The sequence below is a fragment of the Dendrobates tinctorius genome, unplaced genomic scaffold (assembly GCF_039654945.1).
Source record: "Dendrobates tinctorius isolate UK_male_01 unplaced genomic scaffold, ASM3965494v1 ptg000070l, whole genome shotgun sequence".
Taxonomy (NCBI): Eukaryota; Metazoa; Chordata; class Amphibia; order Anura; family Dendrobatidae; genus Dendrobates; species Dendrobates tinctorius.
In genome coordinates, this window is record NW_027361738.1 from 36,792,343 (window position 1) to 36,810,028 (window position 17,686).

At 43.5% G+C, this 17,686-nt stretch overlaps 1 protein-coding gene across 3 annotated transcripts in view; it reads left to right on the top strand.

Moving 5' to 3' along the window:
- Window positions 1-17,686, top strand: part of DPP6 (dipeptidyl peptidase like 6) — a 1,805,197-nt gene that overhangs the window by 1,741,272 nt on the left and 46,239 nt on the right. For all 3 annotated transcript variants that reach the window (XM_073581572.1, XM_073581570.1, XM_073581571.1), the window contains exons 18-19: window positions 4,921-5,019; window positions 8,358-8,427. In XM_073581572.1, coding sequence (XP_073437673.1) covers window positions 4,921-5,019; window positions 8,358-8,427 — 169 coding nt within the window. The remainder of the gene's footprint in view (window positions 1-4,920; window positions 5,020-8,357; window positions 8,428-17,686) is intronic.

Sequence of the window (17,686 nt, forward strand, 5' to 3'; positions counted from 1 at the left end):
AACTCCTCTGGATCATCCAAATGCTCTCTAGCAAACTTCAGACGGGCCCGGACATGTACAGGCTTAAGCAGTGGGACACGTCTGGCACTGCAGGATCTGAGTCCATGGTGGCGTAGTGTGTTACTTATGGTAGGCCTTGTTACATTGGTCCCAGCTCTCTGCAGTTCATTCACTAGGTCCCCCCGCGTGGTTCTGGGATTTTTGCTCACCGTTCTTGTGATCATTCTGACCCCACGGGGTGGGATTTTGCGTGGAGCCCCAGATCGAGGGAGATTATCAGTGGTCTTGTATGTCTTCCATTTTCTAATTATTGCTCCCACAGTTGATTTCTTCACTCCAAGCTGGTTAGCTATTGCAGATTCAGTCTTCCCAGCCTGGTGCAGGGCTACAATTTTGTTTCTGGTGTCCTTTGACAGCTCTTTGGTCTTCACCATAGTGGAGTTTGGAGTCAGACTGTTTGAGGGTGTGCACAGGTGTCTTTTTATACTGATAACAAGTTTAAACAGGTGCCATTACTACAGGTAATGAGTGGAGGAAAGAGGAGACTCTTAAAGAAGAAGTTACAGGTCTGTGAGAGCCAGAAATCTTGATTGCTTGTTTCTGACCAAATACTTATTTTCCACCATAATATGCAAATAACATGAAAAAAAAAACAGACAATGTGATTTTCTGGATTTTTTTTTCTCAGTTTGTCTCCCATAGTTGAGGTCTACCTATGATGTAAATTACAGACGCCTCTCATCTTTTTAAGTGGTGGAACTTGCACTATTGCTGACTGACTAAATACTTTTTTTCCCCACTGTATATAGTAGATAAGAATTTTCTGTACAGGCACACTTTTAGCACATGTAGAAAAAAAAGGATGGCAGAGACTCCTTAGATGGGCTTTTTACATTGCGGAAAACCCATTCGGATTTACCCTATTAGGAAGTTGTGAGTTAATGGACCATGGTGCCTTATTATGGATCTTCCTCTATTAGCTGCAGTCGAGAACACTTATGAAAAGTGTCTTTGAGTCTGTAGGACCCAATAGAGGTGGACATAGAGAGAAGAGGGCCCCTGTGCAAGATCAGTTTATAGGCCCATTGCAGTCCAATTGCTCATAATAATGCACAATTACATCTGTTTGGAGGTGGAAGTGGCCCACTTTCCTCTTGGGTCCCCGCGAGAATGCACAGGTTGCACCAATGGTATGTCCACCCCTGAGACCCAGGACATCTGCATATGTGTGGACATCTCATTGCAAAAGAGAACTCTTGGTATATGAAATACTTGCCTATAACTTCCCCCAGAGTTTACAGTGGATTGTTGAACCAAGGTGGTGAGTCATTCACTAAGTGGTCCTCCCAAGTGCCAGTAAAGAACATAGGAGTGTGCTCCAAAGAAACCAAAAATCTTCACTTTAAGACAGTAAAGCCAAAAGAAGGTATTTCCCCTTCAAAACATGATTCCTTAAAGCTAATTTTCCCCTTTTTACTAATTAAAATCAGATACTTAAACATATTCTAATTTTCTAAACTTTGATTATATTTTCTGATAGTACGCTTTGTGAACTCTTTTCTTTACATGATTATGGAGGTGGTCATCCTAAATCGGTGACAGATCTCATTTTACTGAATGCAGCCATACACATTAGACTATTGAATATGCCATATCAACGGGTTCGGACGACAGCCTATTATGTATGGGGGTGCCGGCCAACTGATAGTTGAGACAGATGTTGATCGCGCAGGTCCAGGGGTGGGATTCAAATTTCTAACAACAGGTTCTGCGTTTGTGTGTAGTAAAACCACACCCATTTTAAGTCACGCCCATTATTAAGCCACACCCATTTACACGCGCCTATTCCTCAGGTCCACAATAGGCAGCATTGTTCCCTATAGGCAGCACAGGTCCCCAATAGACAGCACAGGTCCACAATAGGCAGCATTGCTCCCTATAGGCAGCACAGGACCCCAGTAAACAGCACAGGTCCAGAATAGGTAGCATTGTTCCCTATAGGCAGCACAGGTCCCCAATACCCAGCATTGCTGCACAATAAGCAGCATTGGTCCCCAATAGGCAGGTACAGGTCCCCAATAGGCAGGTACAGGTCCCCAATAGGCAGGCACAGGTCCCCAATAGGCAGGCACAGGTCCCCAATAGGCAGCACAGGTCCCCAATAGGCAGCACAGGTCCCCAATAGACAGCACAGGTCCCCAATAGGCAGCATTGTTCCCCAATAGGCAGGCACACGTCCCCAATAGGCAGGCACATGTCCCCAATAGGTAGCATTGTTCCCTATAGGCAGCACAGGTCCCCATAGGCAGCACAGGTCCCCAATAGGCAGGATTGTTCCCTATAGACAGCACAGGTCCCCAATAGTCAGCACAGGTCCCCAATAGAAAGCACAGGTCCCCAATAGGCAGCATTGTTCCCCAATAGGCAGCACAGGTACCCAATAGGCAGCACAGGTCCCCAATAGGCAGACACAGGTCCCCAATAGGCAGACACAGGTCCCCAATAGGCAGGCACAGGTTCCCTATAGGCAGGCACAGGTCCCCAATAGGCAGGCACAGGTCCCCAATAGGCAGGCACAGGTCTCCAATAGCCAGGCACAGGTCCACAATAGGCAGCACTTACTGAGCTGGTGTTGGAGTACCATACACAGTGACAGGCTGTGACACATCTGAAGTAGTCCCGCAGTTGAGGCCTCCTGGATGGCCAGGCCCCGCACCACCTGTCCTGCTCCTCCAGGTGTGCACACACACACACTGGCAGCAAACCACATCCGCACCGCCGGTGACTGGGCCGGGTGATAGAAATTCTGGCACACAGCACAGGCAGGCCACAGACGAGTCCAGCGCAGGCTCAGCTCACACTGACTGGGCAGCGGTGCGCGGTGACGCGAGCTCCAGTTACCCGCCAATAGCCACACTGCACTGCCACAGGAATCAGTGTGCGGGGGCCGCCGGGGTGTGCTGTGCTCATTCCAGACTCCCAGTAGTCAGATAGAGCACATATCAGTGCGCGGTATCGTGGGGGCGGGGCTAGAAAGCAGAGCAAGAGTCCTCCTCTGCTCCAGCTCCTGCCTGCAACATCAAAGTAAGTACCAGATTGAGGCTCTGGATCTCCCCGGTTCGGGGACCCGGCTGCTTTTTTAACAACCCGTTCCACCGAACCGGGGAAAACCGGCTGAATCCCACCCCTGCACAGGTCCGCTTTTGGAATGCCAATTGCATTGTTCTCCTCCATATAAGCTGCTGGCCAAAGTGTCAATTGCCAGCTTTCTTGCAGAGAACACAGCAATGCTCCTGTTTATGGGAGGCTGAGATGGTTGTTGGCTGAACGATCCACCGAAGCATTGATTGGCTATTAGTCATCTAATGTGTTTGGCCAGCCTTAGTCTACAACACCAATGTGCTGCGAATTAAATGTTTTTTTTTTATCATAATGTACTCTCACAATTCAGCTCTCTAAATAATGCTGAGCTATCAGCGCATATCTATTCTTCACTTCTTAAAGCACCACCCCAGTGTTTTCTTTTTTTAACTGAGGGATTGGTACTTTAAACTTAAGTCCCCTGCCCCGGTCATATACCCACCCTCCAGAGTCTTCATAATTTTTTTGTGCCTCTCCGGTCCTGCAGTGCCATCTTGTGAGCAGACCTTTTGATTGGCTGGAAGTCAAAAGCTACATCACAAGCGCTAAATACAAGTTTATGAGATAGGGGGTGAGGGGACCATGCATACCAGAATTGGGGGGTGAGGGGACCATGCATACCAGGATTGGGGGTGAGGGGACCATGTATACCAGGATTGGGGGTGAGGGGACCATGCATACCAGGATTGGGGGGTGAGGGGACCATGCATGCCAGGATTGGGAGGTGAGTGGACCATACATACCTAGAAAGGGGGGTGACGGTGAGCATACATAACAGGATTGGGGTGTGAGAGGACCATGCATACCAAGAAAGGGGGGTGAGGGGACCATGCATACCAGGATTGGGGGGTGAGAGGACCATGCATACCAGGACTGGGGGGTGAGGAGACCATGCATACCCCAAAAGGGGGGCAAGAGGACCATGCATACCAGGATTGGGGGGTGAGGGGACCATGCATATCAGGAAAGGGGGGTGAGGGGACCATGCATACCAGGATAGGGGGTGAGGGGACCATGCATACGAGGAAAGGGGGGTGAGGATACCATGCATAACAGGATTGGGGGGTGAGGGGACCATACATACCAGGAAAGGGGGGTGACGGTGAGCATACATACAGGGTTGGGGTGTGAGAGGACCATGAATACCAGCAAAGGGGGGTGAGGGGACCATGCATACCAAGAAAGGGGGGTGAGGGGACCATGCATGCCATGATAGGGGGTGAGGGAACCATGCATACCAGGATTAGGAGGTGAGAGGACCATGCATACCAGGATTGGGGGGTGAGAGGACCATGCATTCCAGGATTGGGGGGTGAGGGGACCATGCATACCCCGAAAAGGGAATAAGAAGACCATGCATACTAGGAAAGAGAGGTGAGAGGACCATGCATACCAGGATTGGGGGGTCAGGGGACCATGCATACCAGGATAGGGGGTTGAGGGGTAGCATGCATATCAGGATTGGGGGTGAGAGAACCATTCATATCAGGATTGGGGGTGAGAGAACCATACCTATCAGAATTGGGGGGTGCATTATTGCATTATTAAATCTTCAAAAATAAATTGCATATATATTCTAGAATACCCGAAGCGTTAGAATCGGGCCACCATCTAGTATCATTATATTTATGTACTAAAACTTCTGTATTATACATTTGATTTTATGGTAAATAAAGTTATTTTTATGTTTATTAAAAGGCTTTGCAATTAACTTTGAATTTTTATATTGCATTTAAAACTTTCACGATTGTAATGTGTGATTATCCACATCTGTTTCAGGTCTAATTGAACTAGAGAACAATCATAAAGTGAGAAGTGCTGTAGAAAAGAGACAGATGCCTTACTCTGAGTTTGAATACATCCAGTTGGATGACTACAGTGAGTGAAAAATTAAATTAATAATTTATTTTGATAATTTTGTTTGTGTATCATTTTCTTCTCCATTCGCACTCAAAAATTCAACTGCTTCCCATTGCAATTACATGTTACAAAAATCTTTGCAAAAATATTCAAAGTTAATATATGAATTCAAACTATATTGACTTAAATGCTGTCAATATTCTGAACACAAGATATTTTAAGAATTAGGAATTCATTGCTATGGAAGTTCCTAAAAACAACCTTTGGGGGGACCTGTATCTATCAGACATTTATGGATAGGCAGTAATTGTCGCTTTTAAAACAACTCTTTTAGAGGGAAACTATCAACAGAAAAGGACCAATTGACTAAATTAGGTTTTTGTGTTTTTTTTTAATGTTTATCATCATTTTATATAACATAATCTGTATTAAAAATAAAAAACAGAAATCTTGAAATTTCCACACTGGGCACTGGGTTTTTTCAAATTTCCCTTGAAGAAACAACACATGCACATTGCCACACTGGTCCAATATCAACCATATCATTTGCATTGAAGTGTCTAATGAGCCTGTGCAATGGTCATTGCGAAGGAAGGGAGGCAGGGTCAGGTGTGACACTGCCTATTGCGAATGGGAGTCATTGGAATGTAATCCTGTCGGTATTTATAAGAAAACTACTGGAAACTCTTCCTATAAGGACAGAAAATATAAATCTAAAAAAGCCTGCAGTGCCAGTATGAAATTGCAAGATTATGAATTTTTTTAAGTAAAAATCATGATATAAAAAAAGCATTGCCAAATTACATGTAATACAAAAGCCTTATTTAAACAATAGGCCATTTTTTTGATGACATCTTCCCTTTAAAGCATGTGGTTTACAGTTAGTTATTGAATTGTATTGGTGATATGCAGTAAGCTTTCAAGATAGATAGATAATATATTTTAACTTTTTTGTCTATGCATTTGATTTGGAGATCTATAGGAGAAAAACAAAAAAAAAATGGCTTGCCCACATAAATATATTTTGGAAATTAAATCAGCACAGAATTACAGTGTTCATAGTTGGATGTTCACTGCCCCAGTTGGATGTCAGTTTTTTCACGTACGAGCGTTTCCTCACTGATTTCGGTCAGAGTTTTATCCAAGTTTTCTCAGCGTTTGGTCTAAGTTCTGTCCACGTTTCATCAGTTTTTCTCGTGCGTGAAAAAAGCCCTATTCTTTTCCTAACCATTAGTGAAAATCAGACCGCCCACAGATGGCATCCAAGTGCTGTCTGATTTTTGCACGGACCCATAGACATGCACTACCAATTTTGATCCAATACTTGTGTAAGGAAGGTGACCGGACGGACGGACTTGTCAGAATAGAGAAAGGAAGGTTTGCACAGTTTAGACAGGTGTCAGTTATTACAGTGGGGAAACAGCTAGGAAAGTGTAGTGGACGTGCAGTACCTTGGGTTGACCATTAGAGGGCAGGGAGGAGTGGGGGAAAATAGGACTTGATATCAGCTTAGGGCTTAAGAAACCGTTGGTCATGGGGGGGCGGAGTTAGAGGGAACCGGGAAAGATAAAAAATTTGACAGGAGGGTTCCAGAAAGTTCCAGTCCCCAGGGGGAGCTCAAGTGACGAGGAGACTGTGACAGTTGTGGCACTGTGAGGAAAACCCAACCAGGGGGACTGAGGAGAGAGAAAGTCAGGGGGGTGGTCCTGACACGAAGTACCGTAGTATAGACAAGGTTCCGAGTGTAGGACACCGTGTTTGGAACGACGTGCGACTAGTAACATTACTGTTGGTGTACAGGCCTACGGCAGCCACAGTGACGGAGCTGTCAGAAGCGTCACATAGTGAAGAAGGGGACGGTATGTATATATACGTCCCTGGAGAAAGCACGGTGTCCCCTTGTGTACTGTAACCGGAGTGCTGTGAAGGAAGTGCTGTGTACTGTGAGGCGGACGGCAAGAGAGAATAAACTTGGACCTGTTGCACCCGAAACTTGCCTCCAGCTTGTGTCTGTACATCACTGCGTGGTATACAGAGGGACCACCCCCCAGCCACCAGCCCAGCCCACGACTCTACACTTGGATCAAAATTGGACGTGTCTCCACGATTTTTTGCAGGCTGCTCGTCCACAAGAAATCATGAACATGTGAATGACCCCATTCACTATTATACATATGAGTGCTATCCGTGAAAAACATGGATGGCGCTCTTAGGCCACGTTCACATATTCAGTATTTGGTCAGTATTTTATATCAGTATTTGTAAGCCAAAATCAGGAGTGGAACAATCAAAGGAAAATGTCTGTGTCTAACTGTACAGGAACATGGTCTGATCATACCACATCCCCTGGGCAGGGGAGGAATGAAAACAGTATACAGACAGGGACAGCATGGGATCACAGCTGATTCTTTTTGTGAGATAATACATGAAGGAAGAAGTTCCAGTGTAATGATAGTATTTTTTAAAAACCAAAAATTTTATTATGCATAGTTAAAAATACAATGGAAAAATGGACATAATGAGAAGAGAGCAGGCATATGGGGTCTCTGGTGGTCAGAAACCAATGTGTTGCAACCTAGGTGGTCTTACTTATTACCCACTGATTCCATATCATTTGCCTAATATGTATGGCTGGCACTAGCCGACTGATTTTCGGAAGAGATGTTGATCGCGAATGTCCGATTTCAGACTGTCGATCAGATTGCTCTCCCTGAAATTAGCCCCCTCCCAAAATGTCAGTTATCAGCTTTCTGATAGAGAACACAGAACCATACAGCTGAGTGAGCGCCCCTCTGTATGGGGAAGTCGTCTGAGATGGTTGTCGGCTGAGCGATTGGCAGAAGCATTGTTCGGCTGACAGGCGTCTAATGTTTGTGGCCAGCCATCGATGTGAAACCCACTGTATAAATAAACTTTAGACTTTTTGGGAAGAAAATAAGCTGAGATCTTAATAATGTCTTTTGTTCTGAGCTTAATTCAGCTGCTTCCTTTTCCTTAAATATCCTCTGCTTGGCAAAACAACAGATTTTAGTTGCTATAAATGAAACTGCTCAAGGGCATTGCCTCTAATCTAGGGAACATTGTTTCTGATGTTAACAGACATGAGGACAAATTTGCTATCAGTATGGTGTTAATAGTCAACTTGATACATGACGTCTGCATTGTTAATCTTAACGAACAAGATAGAACAATAGATCTTACGACAATTCAATTTACCAGTGCTTGACTGGGCTGCTTCGCCTAATGATTCTGTGCTTAATTTCACCTTAAATAACTCGGAGGAATCTCAATAGCAGCAGTTTTCCAGTGAACATTGGCAATAAGCCTTAAAATGTATTATTATTTTTTTCCTCTAGAACTACCAATGCAGATTATCAAACCAGCAACCTTCATCAATACAGCTCATTACCCTCTTCTCCTCATTGTGTAAGTATACCTTCAGATGTTTTCCAAAATGCCATTGATAAGGTTCCTTTATTTTGGATAAAAAGTGCATTGTTCATCTTTATTTGTGTAAGTTTCTGGACCTCCAACCAATAGGAAATAAAGAGGAACTGATATATTAATATATATCAATTAGTATAATATTACATTTAAGATGTGCATCAGGTTTTATACCTGTTTGTAGTGTGCACACTTGTTTTTGTGGCTTCTGTGCTTGATATGGTAGATTTCTCTTAGCCCCTTTGAAAGCACAACTGCTCTAAACAGTACAACATTAAAGAAGTTCTCTAAAAATAAAAAGTAACTAAAGGAAATGTCATTATAATTAAATTCTTGTATATATTTATTTGGCAAATCATACTAATTTTGCCTCCAAACATAATCACTGTGCCGCTCTTTTATTACACTGACTGAAACCAGTCATAGACTTTGAATAGGACAAGTGCTAGGTAGGAAAGATGTGCTCACAATGGGTACCTCTAATCTAGTAGTGGAAATACCAGGGTGCTGAGGTAAGAAGAGGCTGCTCACACTGCTGGCCATCATGTCTATCTGATCTAATAGTGGAGATACCAGGATGAGAAGGTGAGAAGAGGTTGCTCACACTGCTGTCCAGCCTGTCCATATTACCTAATATTAGATATACCAATGGTGCTATGGTAAGAAGCAGCTGCTTACACCGTTGTCCTCTTTGTCTATCTGATCTAATACTGGAGATACAAGGGATGCTAAGATAACAAGTGTCTGCTCATACTACTACCCACACTGTGTCTTACCTAATATATATCGCTATGTGTAAAGGGCCCTCAAGATCTGCCTCTATTAGCCGCGAGTGGAGCTCAGCTTGGCTCATGGCTGAAAACCTGTTAAATGCCACTGACAATCTTTGACAGTGGCATTTACAATGCATGTCCCGGGGGCACCGATGGCTTGCCACGACAGCCAAGCGTCTGCTTAAGACACTTGTGCCTGTAATAATTGTACTCCTAGATAATAGAATCTGTGGCTCCTTCTGCTAGTATTCATAGGAGAATGTGATTTTTTATATATACAGCAATAGGGGGGTGATGTTGTATATAATATAATCGATCAGTTAATCACAGTTTCACGTCCACTAAGGGGGACTAAAAAATACAACAAAAAGCTAAAAAAGAAGTTTTAAAAATATGAAGACATTAAAAGAAATGTAATAGTTTAAATGACTCCCTTTTTACTTCATTAAAAAATAAGAAAAAGTTTGATCTATCAAAATCTAAAATTAATTAACCCAATCAGTAAATTGTGTAACAATAAAAAATTCAAAATGCCAGAATTGCTGTTTTTCTGTTGTCACAACAACGCAAGACAATGCAAAAATTGCACTAGCAATCAAAATATTGCATCTGCCACAATATTTATCAATAGACAGTTCCGTTACCCAAAAATTGAAAACGATACTTTTCTCGGAAAATGGTGACGCAAGTAAAATCTTTTTTTCACCACTTAAAAAAAAAGGTATGCATGTTTGTATCACCATAATCATTATGACCTGGAAAAATATATTTCTAGGTTATTATTACCATATTATGATCTGTGTAAATAAAAAGGCCAAACAACAATTGCGGAATTGGTCTTTTTTGACTATTTTTCAGCACTTGAATTTTTTTTCCCACTTTCCAGTAAATTACATGATAAAATAGATGATATCATTAAAAATACTCCTCGGCCTGCAAAAACAAGCCCTTATACGGCTATGTCGATGAAAGAATAATAAAGTTATGGCTTTAGAAGAAGAAAATTAACAAAAGAGCAAACATGGAAAATAGCCCAGCAGCGAAGAGGTTAAGCAGCATGGAGGTAAATGAACAATGAAAATAATGCAGTGCCTGCTGCCTGAGCACCATCGCCTCTTCCAACATCCGATTGATTGTTCCGTGCCAACATTTAGGCCACTCTGATATAATACGGATTGCCTATTTTTAGGATAGGAAATAAATTCTAAAGGCCATTGTAACATAATCTTGTGTATCGATCCCAGTCTTTGTGCCCGCAGCATCATTGAAACATATTACAGTATTTGTGCAGAATTTATTTACTATTCCATTGCAGGGCAGGAATGGGGTAAAATGGGGCATTACATTAATTACATTAAGCTACAAACTTCTACAAAGTCATAAGATTTAATAAATAGTCACAAGATTAATTACTCCTGGATGGAGTCAACATTTTGGTGCTCAGTAATTATATTAATTCCTATTTTATTCAATTTTTCTCTTTACCTAAACTAATCAAATATACGATGCTTAAGAAAGTGTTCTCTTACTGAATTTCATCTTTTACCTGTACATCTTTCATAAACTAGTATTTTATAGAGAACATGACGCATTTGACCCACATGACCACTAAAGGTAGAAGATTAAAAAAAAATCACTCTTGGGCATATCGGTGATGATTTACACTTATTAAAAGTCTGGCAGAGGTGACAAAAGAACAGCTTCATGTATAAAGTGCCAACTCTGCATAAAGAATAGTGATACAACCAAATCTCGCCTGTCTAGAAATGTATTTATGGGAGCAAACCTAAGATCTAAATTATATTTAGGGACAAATAAATAGAAGAGATCCCATTCTCTATTGATGGATTTCTTCCTGAATTTGGTATTCTATAGCATTTTTCATTTTTCATTGTTTTTTGACATTTGGCATTACCCAAATTCAGTGTAAAGTTGCAATCGCTCTTGGTAAATGGAATTTCTTCTCAACTTTGAATTTCTATCAGTTTTTACAAATTTAAGGTTTCAGGATGTAACCATAGCTCATGAATATAGCAAAATGGACATTTACGAGGGAATCACTTGGTGAGAACTTGTATAATACCAAGAGCCAAAGTGTAGGTGGCGTGTGTCACGATCTCGCCTAGGTTCATTTTTTCCAGTGTTCATGAGAGTTATTGTCTGGAAGAACATGAATGCGCTATTTTTTTTTAATAGAAATATTATCAATGAAATACACAATACTACAGTGTTACGCTGCAGCTATGCGGGTAGCTGCAAGCTCCACTAGAGCACTGCAATGAGACTACCACCAGGTGGCAGCAGAGTAGTTAAACAAGCTGAGTCAAAACCTAGAACGTCATGCAGTACAAAGGAGGAAAAAACAAGCACAGAGTCAGTGGAGCACCAGAGGGTCAATACCAGACAAAAGCAAAAGTACCAGAAGCAAGGGACAAAATCAGGTCAGAGCCATAGCCGAGTCAAACACTGGGAAATCCAAAACACAAAGGGAAATACAAGTCGGATGGGCAAAGGGGAAGGAGCAGACACGGGCAAAGTCAATAAACGCAGCAAGACAAATCAGTTTACCACCAGAGTCAGATATTCATGCCGTAGGCAGAAAATATAACTGACACCTGCAGGATGCAGCAGGGAGAAATAGCAGACCTGAAACCAAAGCGAGGCAAGGAAAAGTTAATCCCTGACATGACCAGACCAGGAAAGGGGCAGACAGGACTCAAAACAAGGTCTGGATCATGACATACAGTTTGTAAAGGGCTGATCAGCAACACCCATGGACATCCACTTGCAGTATTTTTCGGACTATAAGATGCACCAGACCATAAAACACACCTAAGTTTTAGATGAGGAAAATAGTAAAAAAAATGGGTATATATATGTCCCCAATCCAGGTATACAAAGTTCCCTCATCACCATCCTGATATGCATGGCCCCTCATCCCTATCCTGGTATGGCCCACTCATCACTATCCTGGTATACATGGCCCCAGTCCTCATCCTGATATACATTGTTCCCTCATCCCCATCCTGGTATGCATGGCCAACTCATCTCTATCCTGGTATGCATGGCCCCCTCATCCGTATCCTGGTAAGCATGGCCCCCTCATCCCTATCCTGGTATGACCTACTCATCACCATCGTGGTATGCATGGCCCTCATCCCCATCCTGGTATGGATGGCACCCTCATCCCTACCTTGGTATGCATGTCCCCTAATCCCTAACCTGGTATGCAAGGCCTCTTCATCCCTATCCTAGTATGCATGGCCCCCTATCCCCATCCTAGTGTAGGGGAGTGGACTGACGTACGGGCCTGTCTGAAGTGGGAAGGTAAAAGTATAGTGTGCTTTAGGTGGACTGATGCATTTATAGACGGGAGACAGCTGAAATAGTGGAGATGGGTGCAATACTGAAGTTTGGCCACAAGATGGGAGTAGAGAGAGTTGTGAGCAATGGACTTAACATCAACTTATGGCTACGAAACTGCACAGTCATGGGGGGCAGGGTTACAGGAACTCTGGGAGGATTCCTCAAGGAGGGGGATAAAAAGCAGGTAGAGAGTTCTAGAATCAGTCAGTCCAGGGAGAGGAGCTGAGGAGAAGAGTAGACCTGAGGAAGAGAAGTACAGTGGTGAAGCTCCAGAAGGGACTGACATCTGAGACAGTCAGGGGGGGTGGCCCTGACAAAAGAAGCTGCAGATGAAGAGACAAGAGAAGCCGCAGACTGAGAGAGCCTGGGGGTACCACTAGACGGACGGACTCAGGCAGGCGAAGTGCTGTAGTTTTAGGCCTAGGGCAGCTGCAGTGAAAGAGCCGCGAGGGCCGTCATATGGAAGTAAGAAGGAAGCGAAGGTACCCGGGCCTGTGTGCGGAGAGTGTCTAGCTGCTGCTGTATGTTGCTGCGGTCGTCAAGAGGGCGGCCAATAAAGAGGACCTGTTGGACGCACTTCAGTCTCCATCTCAGTCTGTTCGTGGCAGTAAGAGGACCACCCCCCAGCCAGTCACCTTACTACACTGGTATGCATGGCCCTCCTCATCCCTATCCTGGTAAGCATGCCCCCCTTCCCATCCCTGTATGCAAGGCCCCCTAATCCCTATCCTGGTATGCATGGCCTCATCAGAAAAACATTACAAAAAACATAAACCATTCTACTTATCTTCCCTGCACTACCTCACAGCATCCTATTCTGATGCCAGCAGCTGATTACAGCTTGTAAGAAGCACATGACAGTAATGTCATGCGCTGCTTACAAACGGAGGACAGCTGCCGAAATGCTCACTGCTCCCACACCCAGGACTATAGGAGGGGAGAGTAGTCAATATTCATCTCACTTTAATAGCGAACACAGTAGCAGCAGCCACCGGCTTCCTGCAGCTGCTGGGCAATCACGTGTGCCTGCTGCTAAAGGGAATGAATATTTACTGCTCTCCACTCCCTCTCTTTAATAGTGGGCACACGTGATTGCCCAGCTGCTGCAGGAACTGGCTGCTGCAGCTATCACTGCCCACTATTACAGAGAATGAATATTCACTGCTCTCCACAATCATGGGAGTAGAGAGAAGTGAATATTCATTGCCTTTAGCAGCGGGCACACGTGATCGCCCAGCAGCTGGAAGCCGACTGCTGCTTTGCCCGCTATTAAAGTGACATGAATATTCACTGCTCTCGACGCCAATAGTCCCTCCCACCTCTCAGTGCTGGTTTCAGTGCATACAGTAGATGTGAGAGGGACTGTAGGTGTGGGGAGCAGTGAATATTCATTGCTAGCTGCAGTGGCCGGCTCCTGCCTCCTGTGACCTGCTGCTCTGCTGCTGCTGCTCCCCACCTCCCCATCCACAGCAGGTATATCCAGACTATAAAACGCACCCCCCATTTTCTTCCACATTTTGGGAGGAAAAAAGTGTGTCTTATAGTCCAAAAAATACGGTACGCAGATGTAAAGGTATGTTGCATTATATGCATGGTGATTCAGTGGTTCGCACTGTTACTTTGCAGTGTTGGGGTCCTGGGGTAAAATTCCACCAAGAACAAAATTTGCAAGGAGTTTGTATGTGTTTCTCTTGTTTGTGTGGGTTTCCTCCGGGTTGTCCAGTTTCCTCCCACACTCCAAAGACATACTGATAGGGAATTTAGATTGTTAACCCCAATGGGGACAGCGATGATGGTGTCTGTAAAGCAGTGTTGAATATGATAGCGCAATATAAGCACGCAAAATAATTAAATATAAATAAGTAAGATTGGGGGGCCTGACCCACTGATCATAATATGGAAAGTTAATTGCTTCTTCCAAAGGGAATGGCTCTTTGAAAAGGTTGTACACTATAGATATACAGTATCTCTATGTGGAAGAAATAAGCCCTGCACTGATGTCATTGTTGAAAAAAATGTGACTTTAGCTTTAAAAGTGAACCACTGCAATTTGAGAAAATGCCATTGTACTCACAGAGTACTCCTCCGGCCATTCCCATGTTGGTTGATGACACCACAAAAATTGATCCGTATGATAGGAATACCTGCCATGGATGTTATCGTCCTCTTCCCGTTTCCAGACTGCTCTGCCGGTCTGTTTTTGCTGGGGGCGGAGCTAAAGCACACTTGATTGGTGAGACTACACAAGATAGTGTCTTGTGTGTGGAGGTGGTGAGCGATGTGAGACCACGGAACTCCATGCTTCCCACTTGTTTTGTGGCTAAGGAGACATGGGATGCTGTGTCTCCTAGTTGACAGGAAACACAGGACGCTACCTTGCCTGGTGTTAGCCAATGGAGAGAGTTTGTGCACCTTGCTGTACAGGTGAGCAGGGTGTGGCTCCATGAACATGACTTGAAGGAATGCATCACCTGATTGTAATCTTTAGATTTGGGCTGGCTATTTAAGGCCTGCTTCTAATCCAGTTTAGTGCTGTTTATTCAGTTCTCATATATAGTGGTATGGTGAGTAGTGTTGAGCATTCCGATACCGCAAGTATCGGGTATCGGCCGATACTTGCTGTATCGGAATTCCGATACCGACTTCCGATATTTTTTCAATATCGGAATTCGGCATCGGAATCGGAAGTTCAGTTGATTGACGGCCTGACGTCATCATGATGCGCGGTGTGTGCGCATCATGATGCGCCGTCATTTCGGGCCTTCCGGGGGTCTCTGCCGGCCTGCCGGGGGGCTGTGCCGGCCTGCCGGGGGGCTGTGTGGACTGCCCGGGGTCTGTACCGGCCTGCCGGGGGGCTGTGCCGGCCTGCCGGGGGGCTGTGCCGGCCTGCCGGTGGTCTGTGCACCCTGTGGGGGTCTGTACCGGCCTGCCGGGGGGCTGTGCCGGCCTGCCGGTGGTCTGTGCACCCTGTGGGGGTCTGTACCGGCCTGCCGGGGGGCTGTGCCGGCCTGCCGGGGGGCTGTGCTGATGTCCGGGGGTCTGTGCAAGCATCGTCCGATGGGACTACAAGTCCCATCGGGCGATGCCTGCTACCATGACAGTGATTGACACATTAGCCAATGATGGGACAGTAGTAGTCCCATCATCCGGCTAATGTGTTAAATGTTAAAAAAAAAAAAAAAAAAAATACTACATACATACTACATGCATGCTACATACATACTACATGCATGCTACATACATACTACATATATACTACATACATACTGCATGCTACATACATACTACATACATACTACATGCATGCTACATACATACTACATATATACTACATACATACTACATACATGCTACATACATACTGCATGCTACATACATACTACATACATACTACATGCATGCTACATACATACTACATGCATGCTACATACATACTACATATATACTACATACATACTACATACATGCTACATACATACTGCATGCTACATACATACTACATACATACTACATACATACTACATACATGCTACATACATGCTACATATATACTACATGCATGCTACATACATACTACATATATACTACATGCATGCTACATACATACTACATGCTACATACATACTACATACATACTACATACATACTACATGCATGCTACATACATACCACATACATACTACATGCTACATACATACCACATACATACTACATGCTACATACATACCACATATATACTACATACATACAATACATTCATACAATACATACATAGACATACAGTACATATAACATAGAGTAACATACTTACCAATACTTGTCACATTGTTCCCCGAAGCCATTGTCTTTTCCGGGATAAATATTAACATAACAAACCACAAAAATACTCACCCACGATCCGAAGCAGTCCACGAGTGTGTCCCACGACGATCTTGGGTAGAGAACTGCAGCATCAGATGATGCTGCCGTTCTCTACGGGCTGCAGGAATCCAATGACGGAAGGTAGGTATCCTTCCGCACTGTATTCCTCCGCCACTTAAAAAAAAAAAAGTCCCTAGTCTCACTTTATGCCATTGCTGTGTGGGAATTTCCCACACAGCAATGGCATAAAGTGAGACTAGGGACTTTTTTTTTTTTAAGTGGCGGAGGAATACAGTGCGGAAGGATACCTACCTTCCGTCATTGGATTCCTGCAGCCCGTAGAGAACGGCAGCATCATCTGATGCTGCAGTTCTCTACCCAAGATCGTCGTGGGACACACTCGTGGACTGCTTCGGATCGTGGGTGAGTATTTTTGTGGTTTGTTATGTTAATATTTATCCCGGAAAAGACAATGGCTTCGGGGAACAATGTGACAAGTATTGGTAAGTATGTTACTCTATGTTATATGTACTGTATGTCTATGTATGTATTGTATGAATGTATTGTATGTATGTAGTATATATGTGGTATGCATGTAGTATGTATGTAGTATGTATGTAGCATGCATGTAGTATGTATGTAGCATGCATGTAGTATGTATGTAGTATGTATGTAGTATATATGTAGTATGTAGTATGAATGTAGTATATATGTAGTATGTATGTAGCATGTAGTATGTAGCATGCATGTAGTATATATGTAGTATGTATGTAGCATGTAGTATGTATGTAGCATGCATGTAGTATATATGTAGTATGTATGTAGCATGTAGTATGTATGTAGCATGCATGTAGTATGTATGTAGTATGTAGCATGTAGTATGTATGTAGCATGCATGTAGTATGTAGCATGTAGTATGTATGTAGCATGCATGTAGTATATATGTAGTATGTATGTAGCATGTAGTATGTATGTAGCATGCATGTAGTATATATGTAGTATGTATGTAGCATGTAGTATGTATGTAGCATGCATGTAGTATGTATGTAGTATGTAGCATGTAGTATGTATGTAGCATGCATGTAGTATGTAGCATGTAGTATGTATGTAGTATGCATGTAGTATATATGTAGTATGTATGTAGCATGTAGTATGTATGTAGCATGCATGTAGTATATATGTAGTATGTAGCATGTAGTATGTATGTAGCATGCATGTAGTATGTAGCATGTAGTATGTAT